Genomic DNA, 25,068 nt, shown 5'->3' with positions numbered 1-25,068 from the left:
CACTTTTTAGACATGGCGTTCAGAGCCACAAGGAATCTGAAAGGAAGGAAAACACAGTCTTTGCCTTATTCTTGCCATCTTACAAAGCCCAGTATCCCATCAGAGAGGAAGTGCTGACCTGCCTGGAACTCAGGAGAACCACAGGGACAAAATATAATAAATCCGTATAAGAGGACTATAGGAAAATATCGACATGTAAATAGTGTATACAAGGGAGATGGGTATGGGAAAGAGTTGAATGAATCAGACATAAGTTTCCTACGTTCAAATATGAATACACAACCAGTGTAACTCCATGTCGTGTACAACCACAAGAATGGGAAGTTATACACCGTATATGTACAATATGTCAAAATAAGCTCTACTGTCATGAGAAACTAAAAAGAACCAATAAAAAATTTTAAATAGTATGTACAAGAAAATCTATGGGAAATAAGATATTGTTCATTTTTAATCAGAAAAATTACCACCACACAGTACTCTAATTACATCCTTTATCTTATGTGATTCCCACAAAAGTCCTGTGAGATACACACAGAAAGGCCATTCATTTGTAAACAAAGTTAGGATTCAGGGAAGGCAGTGAGGCAGCCCGGGTTCCATGCTGGTGGCTGGCAGAGCTGGAGATGGGACTCTCATTCTGATTCTCTTGCTGTGTCCGCTGGTGATCACAGGGATGTCAACAGCTACAGATTAGAAATAGCCACAAGGACATGAGATCTTCTTGAAACAAAGGCTTCTGGGTATCATTAATCTAAAAAGGCCAGAGGCGTGGAGCAGACCAGAGGCGTGGAGCAGACCAAGGCTTCCTGGGGAAGGCAGGGCCAGGGCGGTGATAGGAAGGCAGGCCACTGAAGCACTCAACCTTCATCTCCCCCATGGCTCCACATGTATCAGTGCTGGGTGCTAGGTCCTGTGGAGACAGAGACAAAGATGACAGTCCCTGCCAACAACTGTCTAGTCCTTGAGACCAGGAGATTGACAAGCTGTGATGCCCAGTGTAATGAGTCCCACCTGGGTGATGGTGGTGGGTTGAAAAGCCTTTAGAGCAGATGGAGTACATGACTGGCACCCTAGGGAAGTAGAATTCTGCCAGACAGAGAAGGAAAGCCACGTTGGAAGGAATGGTCACTTTCTTGAGGAGTCCCTGCTGAGCACCCTGGCACCCCAGCAGCCTCACCATATCCCCGTTGCCCCGTGTGCAGGGAGGCCAGACTGCCCTGATGCTGGGGGTCACCCACGACTAGGAGGACATGGTTCTAGTGCTACTGAGCTGCCAGGCAATTGTCAACCTGCAGGACCACGATGGATTGTGGGCTCTCATGATGGCCTGTCACCATGTCAATGGCAACCTGGTGCGCCTGCTCCTGGCCCACCTGGCCTGGGACAGCAGCCTGACTGATAAGGTGAGACTTATGATCAGTTAACAAGTAGGTTAGTGTTTAACTTCTGGTCCTGAAAAGTGCCTCATAGGCCAGCAGAATCCAGGGAACCATACAGTGGTAGAAAAAGAAATCAACCTTGTTAGAGTCTGTAAACAAGTCTGGATGGCACCTGGCAAAATGCCAGAGGGAGTGGTTTGTGAAGTAACGCCAGCGAGCCATTAAGTGTGGAGATTCCTTATTGGTTGACTGCTGTATCTAGTTTATGTTAATTAGATAAGCTGTGTGGAATGTATATATACACCTCCAGTCCTACAATAAACGCTCCCACTCCTGTTTGTCACCCCCCCCCCCCAGTTATTTTGCTGCGGCCGGACTGTGGCACAACCTTACAAGGCTGTTGTAGATTTAATGAGGCAATATAGTGCTTGGAGCCTGACGGCTGGAAAACCCACGGCTCTGGACAACTGGACGAAGGAGCAAACTTTAGAGAGTCATCTCTAGTTGTGAAACTAGAAATACCTCTCTGATATTAATCCACACTGCAAACTGGCCTATTCCACCAAGCCAGCCTGTGAAGTAGCCCTGCTAGACCCAGGCTTCTTAAATAAAGGTCTCGGTAAGGTGAGGACATTGATGATAATAATAACGATGATGATGATGATGATGATGATGATGATGATGATAACTAACCTGTGCTAAAATCAATGACCTTCTGAGGTTGATATAGCTGCCACCATTTTGCTAGAGGAAACGGAGGTCCCAAATGGTAAGGTACATGGGGTAAGGTACCCAAGATCACACAGCTGGTGGAACCCACCTCCCTTGAACTCCTGAGCCCAACATCCAGCTCTTCCATCATCCTCGTTGTTGTCCCACGGAAGCAGCATATCTCTAGGTCTCAGGTGAATCTTTGCATCTTTCAGAGAGCCTACTGCATATCAGCAAATGAATCATCAATTGAATAAGTGAACCCCAAACTTTAGAGACTACTCATCAGAAGCTACAGGAGGCCCAGTTTCTGGATGCTCATGGGAACTAAACCTTTCCCACGCATCATTGCTCATCCTCTTCATGATCCAGCGAGGCAGGCACAGTGATCCTCACATTTGCTGATAGAGAAACAGGCCTAGAAATGTTCCCTCACATGCTCAAGCTACAGAGAGTCCATCCTTAGAGCAGAGATCCCAGCTCCGGCCTGACTCTGGCATCCATTACCCTGGCATTCCAATCCCAGGGCTCAAGCAGACATCTTAGGCTTTGTTAACATCCACAATCCAAGGGGAAAGAAAGCCTGGAGAGGGGAGCCCTGTCCAGGGATAGCACCTTTTCCTGGTTACATCCGAACTACCCAAGATTGATCCTTCAGCTTTCAAGCCGAATCCCCTGCATCACACCAGACAGCAGGCTCCCTGTCCAGAGTCCCCGTGTCCTGCAAACCCCAGTTCTGCCCTAAAGTCATTTCTGAAATAATTAGAAAACACAGACCCTCTTGAAATTCACACAGGAACAGGGTGGGTTGCTGAAGATACAAGCCCTTTTCCAAATATCATGAGGTCAGAAGGTCTGGGTTCCCAAGCTCCCTGCCGGGGTGCCCTGGGGATGAGGGAGGCAGCCCTTAACCTAAATCAGGGCTGTACATCATAGACCCAGAGCCTTCTCAGAAGTGACCACCACTACTGCCCAGAAGAGGGCTGAGAGGGGAGGGCTGTGGGTCAGGCAGGGTGTGAGTTTTGGGAGTTCCTGGTTAGCCCAGATAATCAAGGAGGGAAAGTGCCCCTCGGGGGATATTTGACAATGTCTGAAGCCATCTGTATGTGTCACCAGGAGTGCAGGAGTGTTCCTGGCTTCTGGTGGGCAGAGGCCCGGGGTGCTCTAAACATTGAAGGCGCCCAGGGACAGCAGTGAAGTAAGAGTTATCTGGCCCCAAATGTCAATAATGCCACTGAGAACCTGGGTTGGGCGCGTACTGAAACCCAAGTGAGTTTAGACAGCCAACCGCCACCAAGTGCTGGATGGGGAGGTGCCAGGGCAGCTCTGAGGGCCAGGTCTGTTGCAGGGCAGGGCAGGGCAAAGCTCTAACCTAGAAGGAGGGACATTAATGCTAGGTACAACATGGAGGCAGGTATCTGCTTTAGCAGAGGTGGGTCAGGGTAGGAAAGCCAGACAGTGTGAGCAGCATGAAGATGGGTTCTAGACCCCACCCAGGGCCAGTCACATAGCTCAGGCTTCCCTCAGGATTCACACCTGAATTGACACCCAGGTGTCTTGGGTGAGCACAGTGTCTCCATCCACAGAGTGAGACATTCCAGTGTAAGGCTCCTGGTGGGTACTGAGGCTTGTGCCTGCTGCTCTGCATTACAGGAGAGGGCAGCCCGTCTGCTCCTGGAGTCTTTCCTGTGGGGGCTCCGAGGCCCAGCATCTCTCATCAACAGTGAACGTTTGCTGTCAACACAGAACTCCCGGCAGAGGCACAGGGCATATTCCCTGGGCTACTTGGCATAGACCCCTCCGCCCCAGGCGTGCCCCCAATCCCACTCTCTCGCTGGATCTTGAGGCAGATAGGGTACAATTTATTTCTCCTTTCTTCCTCCTCTGTAGGCTAGCCACACCGCTCTGTCCATCGTTCTGCAATCACCTTCCCATGTGGAAATTGCAGGGCTTCTGCGGGACCACGCAGAGTGGGGCAGGTCCCTGGGGCTATAGAGGCTGCAGAGGAACCAGCAGCCAGGAAGAAAAGGCTCCTCCTGTGCACTCCTCCCTCACCCTTGGAGAGGACAGGGTCACAGCCTGAGGGTTGCCCCTCAAGAGAAGGAACTATGTCATATGCACATACATTCCTGTTGTGTAATTCTGCTCATTAGGATGCTTTGTAGATTACCCCTAAGGCCAAGCCCTATAACAACACGGGTTTCAGAGTGGGGTTCAAGGTGCAGAGTGCGGGAGCATTAGCTTTGGCCCAAATCCCAAACATTTTCAACCTTGAATTCCTTGTGACTCTGCCTTGGCAACACTGTGTGGTAGGCAGGCAGGAACACATTCGCACATTAGAAAAGCAATACTTTTTACAAGGAATTTTAAAATGCATTGTCATTTTGTTTTTAATCAAATATATACAGATATGTCCCACTGAATATGCATGTCTAGAGAGGATGGCAAGGAATTAAATCATTCTCAAGAGGACCTTTGGGAAATCACCATGAAGTCAGGTGAAAATGAGCAAGTCCCATTTGGGGCTTGACAGAGAAATCTTGAATTCAGTCAAGGTGGGAAGAAGCATATTGGCATCATTGCCAACTATAACACTCTTAACCATTTCTGAGTCATCCAGTGGCTCCAATCTGCCCCCAGGAAATGGAATTAATCAGGAAGTCCATGTCAAAGATGTGCATCACAGAGTGGCAGGGTCCAATTCTATCAGCTATTCCCAGTCCACAGAGGAAACGAATCCAAGTGAGATCCTGGAGATGGATTATTGTCATTCAGAAGCCACCACGTTCATCTGTAGCCTCACAGTAATCCCCAGCGCTGTTCCTGTGAGCAAGCATCTGCTCTGAGGTGTCAGGGCTCCTAGCTGAAGAGCCCTTGAGCCATAGCTGCAGCAGGAGTGGGTGCACAGGGCAGGGCCCTCCCCGCACTGACCTCTCTCCACTGGACAATTCCTTCTTGAGAATTCCCTGTTCTCTAGCCCCACACATGCATGGTTCATATTCAGTAGCTCACATAGATTATCTATGAATTGTTCTTTCTGAACACCTCTTATGCCAAAAAAAAAAAAAAAAAAAAAAAAAAAAAAACCTACCCCACAAAACTCCCCTTTATATAAAAAGAAAAGAGACATCCAGGTTGGTGAGCTTCCTGCTGAAAACGCGAAAGAATGAGTTTTTCTTGTGGCTGGAATGCTAACTTGCATGGCACTCACTGGGTGAGTCACAAAGCTTCCTGGGACCCCGGTTTCATCATCTCTAAAAGCAGAAATCATCCTACAACCTACCTCCTGGAGGTGCTGCACAACAAACTGCTGATGGAAGTTTTGGAATCCAGTTTATAACCCATAAAGGCTGTCCTCAGAAATGGTGTGGAAAACTTCTTTATGCTATTGTGATTCAAGAGATGCCAAGACTCAGAGCAAGAGCATTCATGCGTGTTGATGCTGCTCAGAAGTGAAGAGGTTGGGGCAAATAATGAGGGGAAAAAGTGCTTTAAATGGATTTATTTTGACCACAAAACATGTTGTTAGAACAAAAAACTACAATTATACATTCTCTGTCCCTGTGCTTTGCAAATTTTAATGTGCATATAAGTCCTCTGGGTTCTTGTTAGAAAGAAGTTAGTCTGGGGTGGGGACTGAGAGTCTGCATTTCTGACCAGTTTCCAGAGGATGCTGAGGCTATTGGGCTACATCCACAGTTCAGGTAGCAGGGCTCTGGCCTGTCCTTACTGTTTGTATATTAAAAGTGCTGCCTCTCAGTCTTCTGTCTCAAAATTTCTGTGCATTTCTCTGCTATTGATTCTTGGGAACTCACAGTGCAGGTCTATATTAGTTCATTTTTAAATTTCTATAACAACATACCTGAGACAGCCTACTTATGAAGAAAAAGAGGTTTATTTTGCTTACAGTTTTGAAGGCTGTAAGTCTAATCCTCATGGCCCAGGCTTTGGCTAGGGACCTATGACAGATGATAGGAGCTCATGGAAGAGGAAGAATCACATCTTGAAAAAGGAAGCTGGAGAGCTGGATGGTCTGAGTTCCAGCTTTTCTGACAGCCCCTCATAAAAGTACTAACCAGGATCCCCCTAGAAATACCTCAATTCCTTTCTATGGCAATTCCCACTTGACCTAAAGACCACCAACTAGACCCCTCTTCTTCAAAGTTCCACACCTCCTCCCGGTTCACAGGGGAGTAAGGGCTGCACAGTGCTGTGGAAACTGACTGCCAGAGGGAGTCAGGAAAGCTCCCACAGGAGGTGGCTTTGGATGAAGCCATAAGGGTGGGTGGGAGCTAGCTAGAGCACTGGGGACAGAGCAGCAGACACTGGACTGGGCACATGAAAAGGCGTGGCCTGGTGAGCAGAGAGAACTTCAGGATGACTCTAGTTGTGTGGGAGAAGTGCACAGAGATGAGATTTGGGGGTGAAGTTGGAAGATGTGTCACGTGTTAATCTTAAGAATTAGGATTTGAGCCTGGAACTCCAGAAGTCTGCTTCACAGACCACTTGGAGAATGGAAGCTCTCAGAAAAATGCACATCTGTGCAAAATTTGCTAACTTCAAAGATTCAGAAATCCCGTGCACACCCTGCCAGTCACAGTGGTTCATAGCTATATCCCAGAAACTCAGGAGATTGAGGCAGGAGGTTAGCAAGTTTGAGACCCATCTCAGCAAGTTAGTGAGATTCTATCTCAAAACAAAAATTGAAAAAGGCCAGGCATGGTGGTGTGTGCCTGTAATCCCAGTGACTCAAGTTCAAAGCCAGCCTCAGCAACTTAGTGAGATCCTATCTCAAAAAGTAAAAAGGGCTGGGAACAGGGCTCAGTGGTGAAACCCCTCTGGGTACAATTCCTGGTATGAAAATAAAAAGAGTTGGAGTTGTAGCTTGGTGGTAGGGTAGCCTTGAGTTCAAGTCCAGTACAGGGAAAAACAAAACAAAACAAAACAAAACAAAAACAAAGCAAATTGCTATGGGCAGTGGGAACCCATGAAAATTTCCTGAATAGGGGGCCATTTGATCAGATTAACTTCTTCCAATGTTGACAGGGGGAGACTGGAAGCAAAGGGATCAGTTGGAAGGTTCTTAAGAGAAACTGGATATAGAGCAATTTGGGTGGGGATGAAGACAGAGCCCAGCAGCAAAGGAATCAGTAACTGGGACATGCCGAGATGAGGTGACATACTGAATGATGGAGAGGCATCAGAAATGGGTGATAGGAGAATGGTGGTACCATTGTCCATCATATCTAGGTTCTCTTCCTCCTTAGTAACACAACTCCCAAATTTTAGCTGGGCACATAACCACCCAGGGTCAGACTCCATTTCCTAGCCCCTCTTGCAGTCTGGTGTGGCCAAGCAACTAAGTTCTGGCTAATGAGCTATTAGCAAGGCAAAGGGTGGAAACTCTGTCTCCTGCATTGAAAGTGAAGGGGATGCATGTTCCCCCTCCCACTGGCTGGAATGTGGTAACCAGAGAGCTTGATCCATGAAGATGAGGCCTACACCTGAGGGATGATGGAACAGCGAGTCAGAAGCAGCCTCGTCCCCATCCAATCTGCTCTGGACTACTCATTCCCTATTTGATATTTCAGCAAGGAATAATACTCTAACTTGTTTAACACACAGTACATTTGGATCTCTGTTGAGTTGGACAAATGTCCTCAGCACCCTATGGCAATCTCAAGTGTCTAATGCTATAGCATTAGTGGCCTTCAGCATTGAAAAGCTTAGGAAAGCCTTTTGGAAGGAGCATCATGGCAAAGCTAGGTATGGTGAATGTCTCCTCCTGGTACCATCCCCTGTTCATGCCCAAAGTGGAAGCACTCAGCCAAAAGACCTGTAGAAGGGGGTCACCTGGCAGATGTCTAAATAGAAACTGGGATCCCTAAGGCAGCCAGTTCTTAAATCAATCAGTGAGTTTGAAATGACGTGGTGTGGAAATCTATGCAAAGCCATTGAATTATCTGAGCATTTCGAATACAAAACATGTAGAGTTTCAGGCAACAGTGGTGGATTATTGTCAGAGAGTGCAACCACAGAGTGCAAGAGACATGAGGACAGAAGCTGAATTTGCATGAGTAGAGGTCAAGAAAAATTGAAGGTAGGAGCAAGAAGGAACTAGGAGTGGGGATCAGATCAAGAGCAAAGAATAAGCTTATGGAGTAGCTGCCTCCTGGACTACCTCTGGCCTGGAAACCTCCCTTCCTAGACCCATCCCTCATCCAAGGACTGCACCAGTAAGCTACCATGTTCCAACAAGAGAACTATATTGAATCTGGCCCCCAAAAGACAGGTACCAGACACTACCTGTGCCAATCAGGAACTAGAAGCTGGGATTTAGAAGAGGGCTTCAACCCCCTTCTGGTGTCCAGGTTGTAACATGTGGATCTCAGAAGCTACTGGTGCCAGGGTCAGCCATGTGGCCTGAGGGTCACAAGAAACTCTTCAGATAGAAAGACTGTGACAGATGCCCAGGGCAGTGGTGAGAAACTACTTCCTGATGTGACCAGGGCAACCCTTGCTCCATGAAGGCTCCAATGCATACCTCCCTTGCCTTCGGTAACTGCCCTAGGTGAGTGTCTTTCCCATGCCCCCTCTGGGTATGCAGCCTGCGGAAGCCAACGTAGGCCTGGTGTCTACTCAGATGTCTCAGGGGTTGGATCCCAGTGTGCCACTTGGCAATTTATGTTGTAGATCTGAAAACTGGGACGGCAGTTCCTCCTCTGTTCTTGCAAGCATTTAATTAGCTAGAGCACTCAGCACAGTGCTTGGCTCAGGGCAGAGCTCCGCAGAGAGCTTTCCCTTCCCCTAGACCTGGCCATGTGCTTAGCAGCTTGACTTCCCCAGGTCCGCCAGCCCTCCACATCTGAGGGCTTCACATCTGTGGATTCAACCAACTGTGAACTGAAAGATGTATTTCATGGGTACTAAACACAATAAAACAACTACTTACATAGCACTTACATTGTATTAGATATAAGTAATGTAGACACACTCACACCTGGATGAAAGGCCATGAATCTACCACACCACCCCTGTTCAGCCTCACTTCCATGTGGACACTTCCCTCTGACTAGCCCACAGGAAGGTTAAATACAGCATGTCCCAAACCAACATCATCAGCTCAACAATGAGGACCCCACTTAGAGGCCATCTGAGGATAGAGGCAGTATTGGAACGAAGCAGCCACCATGCAGGGGAAACCTGGAGCCAGAAGCTGCTGGAAACAAATAACTAGAATTATGAAAGTAAATTTTGTGGCCTTAAGCCACACAGTGTGTGGTAATTTGACATGGCGGTCCAAGAAAACTCATAAAAGGGGATTTATGAAAAGGTTGGTCAGTCACACATTTTGAGGGGAAGCATTTTCTTTTTTCTTTGCATATGTGGTAGTAGATAGAGATTGAACCCAGGAGTGCTTCACAAATGAACTACGTTTCCAGCCCATTTTATTTTTAATTTTGAGATGGGTTCTTGCTAAGTTGCCTAGACTGGCCTGAAATGTGTAATTCTCCTGCCTCAGACTCCCAGGTTGCTAGGGGCACTTAAACATATACTCAGCCCCCTTCCTTCCTTCTTTCCTTCCTCCTTCCCTCCCTCCCTCCCTTCCTTCATTTTCTTTCTTTCTTTCTCATGCTGGGATTGAACCCAGGCCCTTGTGCATGCAAGGTAAGCACTCTGCCAACTCAGCTATAACCCCAGCCCCACATCCCCAGCCCTTTTTATTTTTTATTTTGAGACAGGGTCTCACTAAGTTGCTCAGGGGCTTCCTAAATTGCTGAGATTGATGATTGACTTTGAATTTGTGATCCTCCTGCCTCAGCCTCCCATGTGCTGGGACTAGAGGCATGTGCCAAGGTACCCGGCTAGCATTTGTTCTTAATGCAATTTGAGAAGCTGTTCTCCACATAATTTCCTTGGGTGTAATGGATCATATTTTACGTGCCTAGATGTGTCTCCATCACTAAACTCTGGAGGGAAAGCAGGCATGGAGATTTTATGTTTTTTCCCCTCTTAACTCCCATTACCTAGCTCTTGACCTCATACAGAGCAGACAGGAATAAACCTCATTAATGTGTAGGTCCAGGCTGGATTTCCTGGGACCACTTATATTGAACATAAGACTAAAACCTTCCCATGTGACCAGAGTTCCTCTAACCTAGACCCCATCTGTCTGAGTTAGAATGGATTCCAGAACCTGGAGAGAGGCTGAGACTGTTGAATGATGGCTTCTTAAAGTGCCACCAGAACAGGATATTGATAAGGCACAAGTCAATTCATTTTTGTCTCAATGAGATGGCTAGTAGCTTCTCTCTGGGGGAAATTTGTGATATACAAAAGGCTTTGGCACCTGATCTCATGAGGATTGGGCATGATTAGGATTAAGAAAGTCTAATAGTGAGACATGGAGCATGCTGGTGACCCTGACTACTTGGGAAGCTGAGGCAGGAGGATCACAGGTTGAGGCCAGGCTGGGCAACTTAAAGAGACCCTGTCTCTAAATAAAATATTAAAAGGTCTAGGGTGTCATTCAGTCATACAGTGATTGTGGGCGTGCCCAAAGACCCAAGTTCAATTTCCAGGTACAATGAAGAAGACAAAAAGAAAAAAATCATGATATAATAGTTCAAAACTGGTGAATACAGCAAGGAGAAAGTTTTTGAGGTGAGAGATTCAAAGAGTCTAGAGAAGTAAACTGTTGTTAGATGCATTCTGTTGAAGAATCAAACAAATTGACATTTTCTTACTTTTTTTGGAAAATTTCTAAAATAAATTATAGTTATTTGCAATTTTTATCTTCCATGGGAAAGGTTTCCTGAAATAATGCAAATTGAGCATCCTGAATCTAAAAACCTAAAGCCCTAAATTCTCCAAAGTCAGAAACATTTTGAGTTCTGACATGATGCTACAAGTAGAAAATTCCATACCATGAAACTTGGATTCATGTATAAAATCATTAAAAATAATGCATAAAATTCCCTTGGATATATGGGTAAAAGGTGTTTAGAAAACATTAATGAATTTTAACAGGCAACGTGGCACACGTCTGTAATCCCAGCTACTCAGAAGATTGAAGAAGAAGGATCACAAGATCAAGACCAAACTTGGCAATTTAATGAGACCGTATCTCAAAATAAAAATAGCTGGGAATGGAGCTCACTATTAAAGCATCCCTGGGTTCAATCTTCAGACCACCCCCACAATACACTCATATACACAAATTAAAATTTCATGTTTAGGTTTGGTTCCATCCCAAACACATCAGGTGTATGTTATTATTCCAAAATCTGAAAAAATCCCCAATATTTTTAATTCTAAGAATTTCAGATAAGCATCAGAATAGCCAAGCATGTCTATTCAGGGTACTAGACCTGGACACCTTTCAGTCACTTATCAAGACAGTAAAAATAATCCTGAAAACCAGAAACTGATCCCTCACACCACACAACATGGTGATGCCCTTTGAATTCATGTTCCATCACGGGCTAGGAGAGTTGTTCAAGATCTGGACAGACTTTTGTCTACTAGAATCCAGCATGGTTTGTATGAGTGTTTGTTGGAGGACAAGTCACATTTGATGACACAGTGACCTTTTCCACATGCCTCCTGTTCTATGTGCAGTCTGGAAGCAAGAGGACTTTCCTGTAGCTTCCAAAGTGATTACCCAGTTGCAGACAGACAACGTGAGCCAGGCACCGTGGAGCATGCCTGGAATCCTAGAAGCTGAGACAGGAGGATCACAAGTTCAAACTCAGCCTCAGCAACTTAGCGAGGCCTTAAGCAACTCGGTGAGACCCTGTCTCTCAATAAAATATTAAAAAGGAATGGAAATATGGCTCAGTGAACAAGTGCCTGTGGGTTCAATCCCTGATACCAAAAAAAAAAAAAAAAAAAAAAAGAGAGAGAGAGAGAGACAAAGAAGAGAGCAGTCTTAGCAGAGGTAAATGCTGATGTGCCTGGAAAGGTCAAGCCAGGCTGGCAAGAACACAGCCTGGTCCTGGAAGCAGACACGTCTAGCCCCCGGGAGCAGACTTGATCTCCTTTCTAATCTGGAATAACCTACCTCCCTAGGGTGGAACACTGAGCCTGATTTACCTAAAAAGTACTTGGAGTGGAAGGTGGGGGGACTAACATTTATTGAGAGCCCACAGGCATTTGTTAGGCATCATTTGCATGGAAAAGTTCAACATATTCACAATCCACAATCAAATATTCCCAATATTTAGAGAGACATCTATTGATAGGAAACTTGAAGCAAGTCTCTAATATGAAGGAGATACTCCATAGTTTAGGTTTCTTCATCTAGTGGACTTCTCTTTGACAAAATTTTTTAAAAGAAAGCACCAGGGGCTGGGGCTATAGCTCAGTTGGCACAGTGCTTGCTTACCATGTGCAAGGCCCTGGGTTCAAGCCCCAGCATGACCACCAAGAAACAACAACAACAAAAAAGCATCAGTCAATATTTTCAACAAGAATGTGCTACCTAGCCAGATAAGGAAAAGTCTGACCCCCCAACAACAGTAAGAACCCCTTCTTTCTAGAACCTACTTCCCATCAGTGCTTCCAATTTGCTCCTTAACACTCTGTTACAGGTTTGGTGCCAGAATGAGGGAGCCCTCTACTGGGAACAGTGTCTCCCATTCTCTCTTCCTCTGTTTTGTCACTCCTCCACCATGTGCAGTGCTAATGCAGTGACTTCCTGAGCTTAGTGTTGCTCTGTCCTGGGCTTCTGCCATGCTGCTCTCCCTGGCTCTCCTCCCCAGGGCTCCATCTCAGATCCTCTCTCCTCCTACCCATTGAAAAGTTTTCATTCTCTTTTCTTCTCATAGCTCCTTTCCCTTAGGGACCCAGAGCCTCTCCAAATACTTTCATTCCAACAACAGCTGTACCTAGGACTCTTCCAAAGTGCTCCTGAGTTCCAACGCACCCTGACTTTGAGAACTGATCTGGCAGGAGTGCCCACCACCCAGCTGTCCACTGCATCTGGTGAACCCCTCTCAGCTCATGGCATCCTGCCCTCAACTAGACCCATCAATAGCTCCCCTGCCTACAGAAGTTCTCTGAACTCCAGCCTTGGATTCACACTCCATTGTGGTCTGCCCCAGCTTCCCCACTTCCTAACACCCACCAAGCCCAAGTGAGTCACTCCCTCCTGCTAGACTGTGCCGCTCCTTTTCCCCTCCTCTAAGAATTTCCCATAAGGTGTCTTCTGCCTCTTTGATGTCTCCAAGCCCAGTATCTACATGTTCCCATCTTGCTCAGGATTCTCTAGTCTTTTGAACATAGGTTCCAAAATACCTTGAAATCTAGTCAAGTTTCAAAAGGTCATCTCCAGTGGTCATGCTGTCCCAGAAGGTCAACTGATGGTTCAGTTGAGCTCATAGCTGCTACCCCAAAGAAAGTCACTAACTGCCACTAGAAAATAACAGAAGTGAAAAACAATAACATCAACAGCAACAAAAGAACAATCCCCACCCAAACCCCCACTCACCAAAGAAAAGAAAAGAAAATTCACCTATATGAAGAAGTTAAAAAAAAAAAAAAAAAGTCGGGGGAGGGAGTGCACATCTAATATCCCATGGGATCAGGACTCTGAGGACCAAGGATCATGAGTTCAAGGTCAGCCTCAGCAATTGAGGGAGGCCTTAAGAGACCCTGTCTCTAAATAAAATATTAAAAAGGGTGGAGATATGGCTCCGTGGTGAAGCGCCCTGAAGTTTTATCCCCAGTACCAAAACAGAGCAAAACAAACAAAAAAACCACAATACATTATGAGCCATGCTTGTTGGTGAATGCCTATAATCCCAGTAACTCCAGAGGCTTAGGCAGGAGGATCGCCAGTGAGGCCAGTCTCAGCAACTGAGTGAGACCCTAAGCAATTTAGCAACACACTGTCCCAAATTCTTTTTTAAAGGGGCTGGGGAAATGCATCAGGGCTTAAGTGCCTCTGGATTCAATCAATCCCCCATAGCAAAAATTAAATAAATAAATAAATAAATCCCCCCCAATAGTAGAAGAAAGAGGGCAATAGTGTTATAGGTCAGAAGTTAATGATTAAGAAAATATGAAAATTTAATTTGTAAATATAGAATGTGCATCACTGAACAAGACGAGGATTGATAATAGCCTAAGAAAGAAAAGGGGAAGAAGGAAAAGGAGAGAGCAAAAACACAAAATTAGAAATAATAAAGGGAAACTTGCTCCAATGTAGAGAAATATAAATACACTTGAGACTGTTACGAATTATTTTAATAAATTTGAAACCCCACTCATGGATGATCTTCAATAAGCATGTGTATTAATAAAATTAGATTAGAAAAAGATATAAAGCATAAAGGTTATGAAAGAAAATTTTTGAATTCTCAAAACTGCTAGACTGATGTAATTTCACATGCAACTCTTTAAATAGTCAAAGAATAGATATTATGTGCATTTTAAACTATTCAAAACAATACAGCAATAAAGGAACCATCTTAATGGACTTTACAAAATCAACATATCACTCATCTGGGAACCTAGTAAAGAAATAATAAAGGGAGCAGCTGGCCAGGGAGCAGGCTAGGCGAGTCCCTTCCGTCAGGCCTGTGCCGGCGACTGGGAGGTGGCATGCGGCCCGCAGTCCGCCCATGGAGGCTTTTCCCTGGGCGGCCAGCTCGCCCCGCCGTGGCCTCGCCCCCGCGCCCTTCAGCTCCTGGAACGACTACCTGGGGCTCGCTATGCTCATCACCAAGGCGGTGGACGGCGAACCACGCTAAGGCTGCGCCCGTGGTGGCAGCTCCCCGCCCTCTTCGTCGTCCTCGTCCTGTTGCTCCCCCCCAACACGGGGACCGGGCCCGGGGCGCTGGAGCCGCCCGACTACGATGAGGACAACGACAGCGACGAGCTGGGGTCCTGGAGCCGCTTCCTGCGGGGCGCGCTGGAGCTATGCGCAGGCCCCGCCGAAAACGGTCTGCTGGAGGAGCGCTTCGCCGAGCTGAGCCCGTTAGCAGGTCGCGCCGCCGCGGTGCTGCTGGGCTGTGCGCCCGCCGCCACCACCACCCCGAGGTGACGCCGCGAGAGGAGCGGGCCACCGCGTGGGCGGTGGAGCCCCGACTGCAAGCTACCTCGGGGACGGCTGCCGCCCGGCTGCTCAAACCCGAGCTGCAGGTGTGCGTGTTCTGCCAGAACAACAAGGAGGCGGTGGCTCTCTACACCACCCACATTCTGAAGGAAGAGTGGGTGGTGTAGAGTGTTCTGCCCGGTGCTGCGTCGCTACACGTGCCCCCTGTGCGGCCCCAGCGGCGACAATGCGCACACCATCAAGTACTGTCGGCTCTCCAAAGTGCCAGCGCCGCCCACCGCGCGTCAGGGACAGCCTGCCAGGCAAGAAGCTGCACAGAGGGCCGGGGTCCAGTCTATGGGCACCTGACGCTACCGCATTCGCTGCCTGCCCTCCGTTTTGTTCTGCCAATGATCTGGATGTGTATTTCACTAACTGAATATGGCAGCCAAGAGATGCTGTTTATTTACTGTATACGTCGACCTATTTTAGATGCACGTTGGTATGAAATTATCTCTAATCTTGGATGTTTCGTTTTATGAATGGAGGCACTTTACTAGGTCTAGTATATTTTTTTAATAGCCTCTGAACTAAGCTTAAAACTGACGATTTTATAGAATGTCAGCAAAATGACTATTTTATTGTTTGATGCACTATTTTAGTTGTCCTTAGTTATATTCTAATATAGAATATATTCTATGTTATATAGAATGCTTTATATAAGCATTATAAGAAGTGAAATTTAGTTCTTTTCAGTATTAATTTGGGTGGGTATTCCCTCCTTGTGGCTTGTTTCCATCCTAACTGGAGGTGTAAAATGCAGTCTGTAGCAGGTACAATACAGCTCCTTTTATGTACCAGATCTTTTATAACTGAACTAGCAACTAGCCTTTTTCACCTTTAAAAACCATGCCAAGTCATAATCATATTGTGTATACACTTGGAGATGGTGCTGAAAATAAAAAATAAAAAAGACAATACATGCTGGGAGCCATTAGCCAAGTAGGTATGACAATTTCCTTGCCAGCGTACCCCATGTTGCTTAGTGGAAGGACTCGTGGAAATAGGGCATTTTGCAGTAACATTGCATGTAAGGTGACCTTGCTCAAGGACCAGGGCGATCCGGGTTTAGGGCGGTTCCAGGTTTAAGATTATTCCTTCTGGGAATAGGGCATATCCTGCTGCCTGAGTTCCCCTTGAGTCTCTCCCGGGATTCAGAGAGTTTTGGGGAGGCAGAGGAGGTGGATTTGGGCAGAGAACATGGATTTCCCCAGAACGTGTTTGGAGAGGGCCGGTGTGAGATCGGGAATAAAGAATTGCTGTTTGAATCTACAAAGCTGTGAGTGGCTCGTGATTTTGTGCCCAGCCAGACTGCGGCATGCCAAGTCATAATCATATTGTGTATACACTTGGAGATGGTGCTGAAAATAAAAAATAAAAAAGAGAATACACTCAAAAAAAAAAAGAAATAATAAAGGGAAACTTGCTCCAATGTAGAGAAATATAAATACACTTGAGACTGTTATGAATTACTTTAGTAAATTTGAAACCCACACATGGATGATCTTCAGTAAGCATGTGTATTCAATAAGCATATGTATTAGATTAGAAAAAGATATAAAGCATAACGATTATGAAAGAAAATTTTTGAATTCTCCTCAAAAACCCTAGACTGATGTCATTTCACATGCAACTCTTTAAATAGTCAAAGAATAGATATTATGTGCATTTTAAACTATTCAAAACAATACAGCAATAAAGGAACCATCTTAATGGACTTTACAAAATCAACATGTCACTCATCTGGGAACCTAGTAAAGAAAACTACGGACCAATTTTACTTGTAATTAGATATGAAAACATTTTAAAGTAAAAAAATTTGGGTGTGGGGCACTCACATCTGCCCTGCACACACACAGCTGCCTTCCCACCTCGGGCTCCCCTGGGCTCTCTTCAGTGTGTCCTCTCTTCCCCTTCTACCTAAGGACTCTAATCACATCATGAGGGGCCCCACTCATGACCTGATCCAAACCTAATTATCTCCCAAACCCAGCCTCCAAATATGACCATATTACAGCTTCAACACATGAATTTTGACTAAACACATTCTGTTCACAACAACATATTATTAAATAATAAAATATTTTAAATGATAAATTATCCTTAAGAATTCCAAAAGGCCATCTCTAGTGAGTGTGATACCATTGATGATCAACAGATGGCGGTGTCGAGCCCATAGGAAATAATTCCAAGGAAGGATGAGTTTAATGCTAAAGTGCAGTATTTCTGATAATAACAGGTGTAAGATAATGCCTGACATTACAAATATTATTGAACATTGTTCTAGAAGTTTTTGCCAAGTCACTCTTGGCAAGGAATGAATGAAAATTATACTTATAATTTTAATTAGTAGTTAGAGCTCAGCCTGAGCAATTCAGGGAGAACTTCTCCCAAAATAAAAAGGGCTGGAGATGTAGCTCAGGGCTAGAATGCCCCTGGCTTCACTCCTTGCCTTCACTTAATTTTGAAATTTGCTTTAATTGTCTCTTGAATGTATGCACTTTTCACAATTCAAGTTTCCTGAATTAGAATAAAAATTCTAGAATAACAGAGTATGATATTTGCCTTTCTTTCCAGCAGAGTCTATTCTTAGTCTGGAGAGACCTACTATAGGGCAGCCATACCCAAATTTGGAATTCGATTACAAACAGATTGCAATTAAAACTCATTAGTCTTCTGCCCTGGTGCACCTGGGCTGTGCTCTGAACACAGAGGCCTCCACTTTTTATTTTTTATTTTTATACTGGGGGCTGAACCCAGAGGGGTTTAACCACTGAGCCATATCCCCAGCCCTTTTTAAAAATTTTTCCTTTAGAATCAGGGTCCCACTGAGTTACTTAGGGCCTCACTAAACTGCTGAGGCTGGCTTTGAACTCACAATCCTCCTGCCTCAGCCTCTGAGTTGCTGGGACTACAGACATGCACCACTGTGCCCAACCCAGAGGCCTCCACTTATGAGCTCTTGGCCTGGGGATAGAGTGTAGGAATAAAGAAGAGGATTTGTTGAGGCAGACCCCAGACCCCTTCATCTTAAGCGACCTAGCACATCTCGCTGGGGACTTAGGAGTTTTGCATCAGGAAATTGCATGTTAATTTCTCAACAATTTGCTAGCAAAGCTCAAAGTGTTTCAATACATTGAGTCCACATGTTCTTGGGAACAACTGAATTGTGTTTCAACTTGGAGAGGTGGAGAAAGGAGCTTGCTGTCAGCACCATTTAAGTCATTGTCTCAGCACTGTCAATACCAGCAGCTTCTGTTGACACTGGGGAAAGGAAGGTTTCTTTTGGTTTCAAGAGAGAAATCCCTACTAAAATCCGATCTCAACAAAGGTAAACAAAATTTAAATGTGCCTTTTCTGCAGTGGTTAGCAATAATCATACTGTAACCAGCTATTAAATTCCAGCAAAGACAGCATTGTGGAATAGATTACATTAATGCTTTTGATTTTATTCCCTCATAGCTTCCTTTGTGGTTCAGTGTTGAGTCTGTCTGTTTTATGGTTGTTTTATAAGAGTTTATAAGTCCAAGGAGTGTAAATTTGCATCAAGCTAGGTAAACCCTGGAGGATTCCAACAGGAGTTAGTAATTCCATCAGCAGGTCTGGGGGTGTAGCTCAGGGGTAGAGTATCTGCTTGCATGTATGAGGCCCAGATCTAATCCCCAGCTCTAAGAGAGAGAGAGAGAGAGAGAGAGAGAGAGAGAGAGAGAGAAAGAGAAAGAGAGAGAGAGAGAAGGGAGGGAGAGAGGAAGGAAGGAAAAATGTTGTGGAAGAAAATGTGATCAGCAGTGAGATTCCCCGCTTACAATGCACTATCCAAAGAAGATGCACGCAGATTACTTGGGGGCAGGTATTCAGGACTTTTTATTTGGTAGAGCAGTGGGCTTTCCAACCAGAACCTGCTTTCATATGAAACTTGCTTGCTTTTGATGGAGGTGACTGTTGGAGGCCAACTAAGTTAGCCTCCTGGGACAGGATGAAAAAGAAGGAGGTCGAAGCAGCAGTCTCCAGGTGCAGGAAGGCATGGGTCAGATACCCCAGTCCTGCTGGCCCCAACTTGTGGGGTGCACGTGAAGTCAAGGTGCAACAGTGGCGCTGGTTGCAAATGACATAGGCAGGCCAGGTGGCCAGGCCTGGTTGCAGTCTGAGCCAGAAGCGAGAGCCTCAGGGGGCTCCAGCAGCAGCATGTGAACCTCCACTAAGGAGAAGGAAAAAATTATGCCTCAAAATCTTCTTTAAGCCAGGCATAGTGGTGCATGCCTGTAATTCCAGTGACTCTGGAGGCTGAGACAGGAGTCTCTCAAGTTGGAGGCCAGCCTGGGCAACTTAGCAAATCCTTCAGAAACTTATCAAGACCCTGTGTCAAAATAAAAACCCAGATGCTGTTGCAAATGTAAAAAAAAATACAGCTACTATGGAAAATGATAAGAAAATTTCCAAAAAAAAAAAAACAAACTCCAACAACAACAACAACAACAACAACAACAAAAACAAACCCTAAAAATTGAATTATCTTATGACCCAACAGCTCTACTTCTAGATATATATCCAGAGCAGGACTTCAAAGGGATTTTTACACACTCATAATGATTGCAACATTATTCACCATAGCCAAGACGTGAAAGAAAGAGAAATGCCCATCTATGGAAGGATGAATGAAGATGCAGTACATCTGTACAATGGAATATTCCACAGCCTTTTTCAAGGAGATGCTGACACCTGCTACATCACAGATAAGCCTCGGGGATATTATGGAAGTAAAATGTCAGTCACAAGAGAACTAATATTCTATGATTCCACTCACATGGGGTATCTAGAATAGTCTGAATAATAAAAACAGGAAGTTGACATTTCTGGGGAGTGGGAGGGTAGTTGTGTTTAACACGCAGAGTTTCAATTTGGCAAAATGAAAATTCTGTGGCTCTGGACATCATGGTGCATGCCTGTAATCCCAACAACTCAGGAGGCTGAGGCAGGAGGATTGCAAGTGTGAGGCCAGCTTCAGTAATGTAGCAAAGCTCTAGGCAATTTAATGAGACCCTATCTTAAAAAAAAAAAAAAAAAAAAAAAAAGCTAAGACTGTGCTAGCTCAGGGGTATAGCAAGTACCTCACAAGCAGAATCTTATATTCCATCTCCAGCACCACAAAAATAAATAAAACAATAAGTACATGTAGGAATTACACAAAAATATAAATAGCAAAGTGTGGAAAGGATGGACCATTTGGAATTTTAGATCATTCATATTACTATTTACTTCTGTAAATTTGGGCAAGTAATTTGCATGATTTTTTATATCCTCACCTATAACATGGCAGATAATGGCACAGAAGACTTTAGTGAGGGTGAAATGATGTGTGTATAAAAGGTACCCCAGTGTTTATCATGAAGGGAAGGCTCAGCTGACACCACCTTCTCACTTCCTGGGTCCTCCCCAGGCTGTCTCCAATGAAGAAACAGCCCACGTGTCCAATAGTAGCAGATTGGCTTACAAATAATATGCAATGGCATTCAAGGTCATGCTTTTTAGCCTACAAGGCCAGTAAGCAAAAATTATGTGTGGCTGGGCTCATGGTGCACACCTGTAATCCCAGCAGCTTGGAAGGCTGAGGCAGGAGGATCACAGGCAGGCCTCAGTGACTTAGCAAGACCTAAGCATCTTAGTGAGAATGTCTCAAAATAAAAGTAAAAAGTGTTGGGTGTCGCTCAGTGGTAAAGCACCCCTAGGTTCAATTCCCAGTAACTCACTCCCCCAAATAAATTATGGATGAGACAAGGAAAGTTTGGCTTTTACCTTATGTCCCAGGGTGGAGCCATTTGCATGTGTGCAGGCTAAGCAGATGTTCTACCACTGTTACTCCCCCAGCCACTGTTTATACCCCCTTTTTTTTTTTAAAAAAAAGAAAAGCATTATAATTAAACACATAGTTTGCTAAACTCTGAAGGTAACAGTAAGTATGAGTCTCTACACACTTCACCCCACACCTTCACAGAGAGGTTGGGGTACCCAGTTGCCTGAATGTTCAGCCTGGAGGGTGGTCAGGGTACTTACTAGTAGATCATGGTCACAGAGTAACACAAGAATCCTTCCTCACCCTTTAGCTTTTGCTGGTTGCAGGGCATACAGGGTGTCCCTTGGCTTGTGGAGCTATCACTCCAAGCTACCCCACCTTGACATAGTCTTCTGGACACCCTTGGCTTAAGGACAATTAATCTAGTATGACCTCATATCAATTAACTTAATCACACTAATTTTCAATGTCATATTGAGATTCCAAGGGACTTGGGGGTGGGAGGAAGGATACTATTTACTCTACAACCACCTACCCCTTCAGCTTTCAGAGGATGCCTAGAGATGAGTGAAGAGTGGTTTTGTTAGCCTTTTATCACCTCCCACAGCCTATAGGGACCCAAGCCATTCTCTTATTCAAACCATCAAGTGAGGAGACTGAGGCAGGACACAAACTGAGGACAGTTTCAGCAACTTAGAAAACCTTGTCCTAAAATAAAAAGTGTTCGAGGTGTAGCTCACTGCAGAGAATCCCATAATTAAATCCATAGTGTTGGAGGGGGAGCAATCACGCCCCATTTTGAGAACCTGGGGACACCATTGGACTTTACAAATTGTTCAAATGGTCTTTTGGACATGAGAAGATGATCCTGGATCATCTGCATAGGTCCTAAATGCAGTTGCAAGTATCCTTATGAGAGGGACAGAGTTACTGCCTCTGGGAAAGAATAGCCTTGGGGTGACAAGGGCAAACAGCAGTAACTTGGCACCTGAACAAAAGCCAAGGGATTCCAGCAGCCACCAGAAGCTGGAAGAGTCTGGAAGAAAGTCTCCCTGAAGCCTGTAATAGTGATTTCAGTCAAATGATAGTGACGCTGCACTTCTGGCCCCCAAACCTGAGATTCAATTTCTATTTTCAATTTTATTAATTTCTTTAGGACCATAGAAACCTAAACATCTAGTTAACAATGTCACACTCGTTATTGAAGATGTTACTATGGGAAGCAGGATGAGTAGTATGCAGGACATTATTTTTTGCAACTCCCTGTAAGAAGTCTTTTAAAAATGTGTGGGAATTCTATAAAGCTGTGAAGGCAAAATTTCAAAAGTGGAAAGATAATGGTGCAACTCTGACTAAGGGGCCCATCTTCCCAACTGTCTACCCGGACCAAATGCCTTAACCCTCTGTCGTTTCTCATTTTCTAAAATCTATATCAGGAGTGGGGTACAACTCAATGGTTGAAGGCTTTTCTCGCATGGGCAAGATCCTGGCTTCAACCACCAGTACTGCAAAAAATAAAAGCACAAGTATCGAAAACACAGGGAAGAGAGTTGATCTGTATGGAGTTAGGCAGTAAAATTCAAAAACTATTCAACTACATACAGTAAGGACAAAGTATGTTGGAAAAGGTAAAACTTTTAATAGCAAAATGAGTATATTCAAATGGAAAAAGCAGATTCACTGATACATGATAAGATTATGAAATATCCTTCCCCATACAATCAGCAAAATTTCATTTTTTCTTCTCTACTTTACCCTGCCACCTTTCCCCTGTACATTTCTATTACTTTCCCCGTCTGTTCAATGGACAGATTCCTTCCTCCCCCGCCCCTCAGTAATACAGAATCTTCACCCTAGGCAAACTACAATGCCTATCATTAAATTTTTAAAATATGCCCTTTAACCTTCCTAACATCTGGGTAAGACCACTCCTTTCCCCTCATTCCCAGTTAGCTCCCACTGTTCTGGACAGACATGATGTTGTATTCGTCAATTTTCTAGATCTATGTTGGGGTAAGGAGAGTGTAAGTTGCAGCCACCTATTTTGTTTTCTCCAATAATTCTTTCAAAGTGGGTACACAAGAAATAAACTTCCTCTTCCATATCAAAAAATATCTTTGTTTAACAATGGGAATCAAATGCCAATTTGGCTGGATACAGGATTCTATGGCGAAAGCCTTTCTGTAGGTGTTTTCTTTTTTCTCTCTAGAAGCCTTTAGGATTTTCTCTTTATCACTACAATTCAAAAACTTCACCAAGATGTGTCTCAGAGTCAGTCTGTTTTTGTCAGTCACGCTGGGGATTCGGTGAGCCCTCACTATCCCAAGACTAGAATTCCTAAGCTCTGGAAAATCTTCTTCAATTACTTCCTGCAGTATGTCCTCTGCTTCATTCTCTTCACTCTCTTTTTCTGGGATTCCTATCAAACGGAGGTTGGCCCTTCTGAATCTATCCTGCCTCTCTCTTAGTGTTTAATTACTATCTGATGGGCCAAAATATCTATGAAATCTTCAGAGAATTGTGCCGTTTCCTCATCTAGATTGCAAAGTCTTTCTTCAAGGATATCTATTCTACTCCTCAGATCATCTATTGATTTCTTAGTTCCCAGGATATCTGGAAGGCATTTTTTTATTTTTCCAATCTCTTCTCCCATCTCTCTGAGGACACTGATCACAGTTGTTCTGTAGTTTTTTTCTGTTTCCTGGATTAGGTCTGCCTCTTTGGATGTTTGTGTTTGAAGATTCTTCTGCATAGAAAACCCTCCTACTTCCTCTTCCTCCTCATACTCAGAATTCCATACCTTACTGAACACCATAATCTCTTCATCAGCTCCCATCTTTCCCATCACACTTGTCGCAGGAACAAGGCAACAGGTTGAGTCCAGTTTCTCACATAATATTGAGTCATCTTTGCCCTCCTCCTCCTCTTCCCACCACTCCTCCTCCTCTCACCACTCTTCCTCCTCTTCCCACCACTCCTCATCTTCCTCCCACCACTCCTCCTCCTCTTCCCCAGAGGTCTCCTCTTCTTCCATCTCCTCTTGTCCCTCCTCTTCCACATCACAGGCCCCTTCTTCCTCTTCTGCCCTCACATAAAAGATGTCTTCCTTGTTGGTCTCTGAGTCTTCTCCTGTCACCTCAAAGGTAGGGATTCCTTTATTCTTCCACTCTGAAAACTCTTCCTTCCGAGTCTCTAAGTTCTTCACTTTGGGCCTAGCAACTTTTACCTCTTTGGTGAATAAGAAATAGAGGCCATCACTTGCTGTTCCTCCAGCTTCACTTTTTGAATTCACTAGAGCGTTACCCTGAAAGTTAAAAAAAAAAAAAAAAAAATTTGTAAATTGTATGTCTCTTACAGAATTAAAAATTTTCACTTAACTCTCTAAATTTCATATGACTACCACTTTGACAATGACCAAGTACTGGGAGAACTACTTCAATATTTTCTTCTTCTTCTTCTTCTTCTTTTTTCTTTCTTTCTTTTTTTTTTTTTTTGTGGTGCTGGGGATCAAACCTGGGGCCTTGAAGTAATTACATATTTGTGAAGGCCTAGTCCCCAAGCAAATCAAGTGTCTCTATGATTATTCCAACACACTTATAGCTACTTTAGTAATACTCGCAACAAACTTTCATGATGTCTTTATCCCTACCTTGGTCCTTCTACATTCCTATCCCTTGATGCTTTGTACATAACAGACTCTAAATGACTATTTTCATCACTTGTCTGTTTATTGCAATAAGTCCTTGTAACCAGGCACAGTGGTGCTTGCCTATAATCCTAGCACCTCATGAGACTGAGGCAGGAGAATGGAAGTTCAAAACCAGCCTCAGCAAAAGCTGAGGCCTAAGCAACTCATGGAGAAGTTGCCTCTAAAGAAAATATAAGAAAGGGCTGGGGATGTGGCTCAGTTGTGGAGCACTCACCTGGCAGATGTGAGACACTGAATTTGATCCTCAGCACCACACACACACAAAGAATTTAAAAACTTAAAAGACAAATACAGGGGTGGGATGTAATTCCCTGGTAAAGTACCCATGGGCTCAGTTCTCCTCACCCCAAATAAGTAAATGTAAATAAAAATCATA

General features: G+C 44.6%; 1 protein-coding gene and 1 pseudogene across 1 annotated transcript in view; both read left to right on the top strand.

Moving 5' to 3' along the window:
• LOC143403984 (KN motif and ankyrin repeat domain-containing protein 4-like) overlaps nt 1–4,088 on the top strand; it is a 31,471-nt gene extending 27,383 nt beyond the window's left edge. The window contains 2 exon segments of the mRNA XM_077110124.1: nt 1,206–1,406; nt 3,984–4,088. Coding sequence (XP_076966239.1) covers nt 1,206–1,406; nt 3,984–4,088 — 306 coding nt within the window.
• Nucleotides 4,089–14,719: 10,631 nt separating this feature from the next.
• On the top strand, nt 14,720–15,571 carry LOC143404454 (nanos homolog 1-like; annotated as a pseudogene).
• Nucleotides 15,572–25,068: the final 9,497 nt, after the last annotated feature.

The sequence above is a fragment of the Callospermophilus lateralis genome, chromosome 7 (genome assembly GCF_048772815.1).
Source record: "Callospermophilus lateralis isolate mCalLat2 chromosome 7, mCalLat2.hap1, whole genome shotgun sequence".
Classification (NCBI taxonomy): Eukaryota; Metazoa; Chordata; class Mammalia; order Rodentia; family Sciuridae; genus Callospermophilus; species Callospermophilus lateralis.
This window is presented reverse-complemented; position numbering and strand designations above follow the sequence as displayed.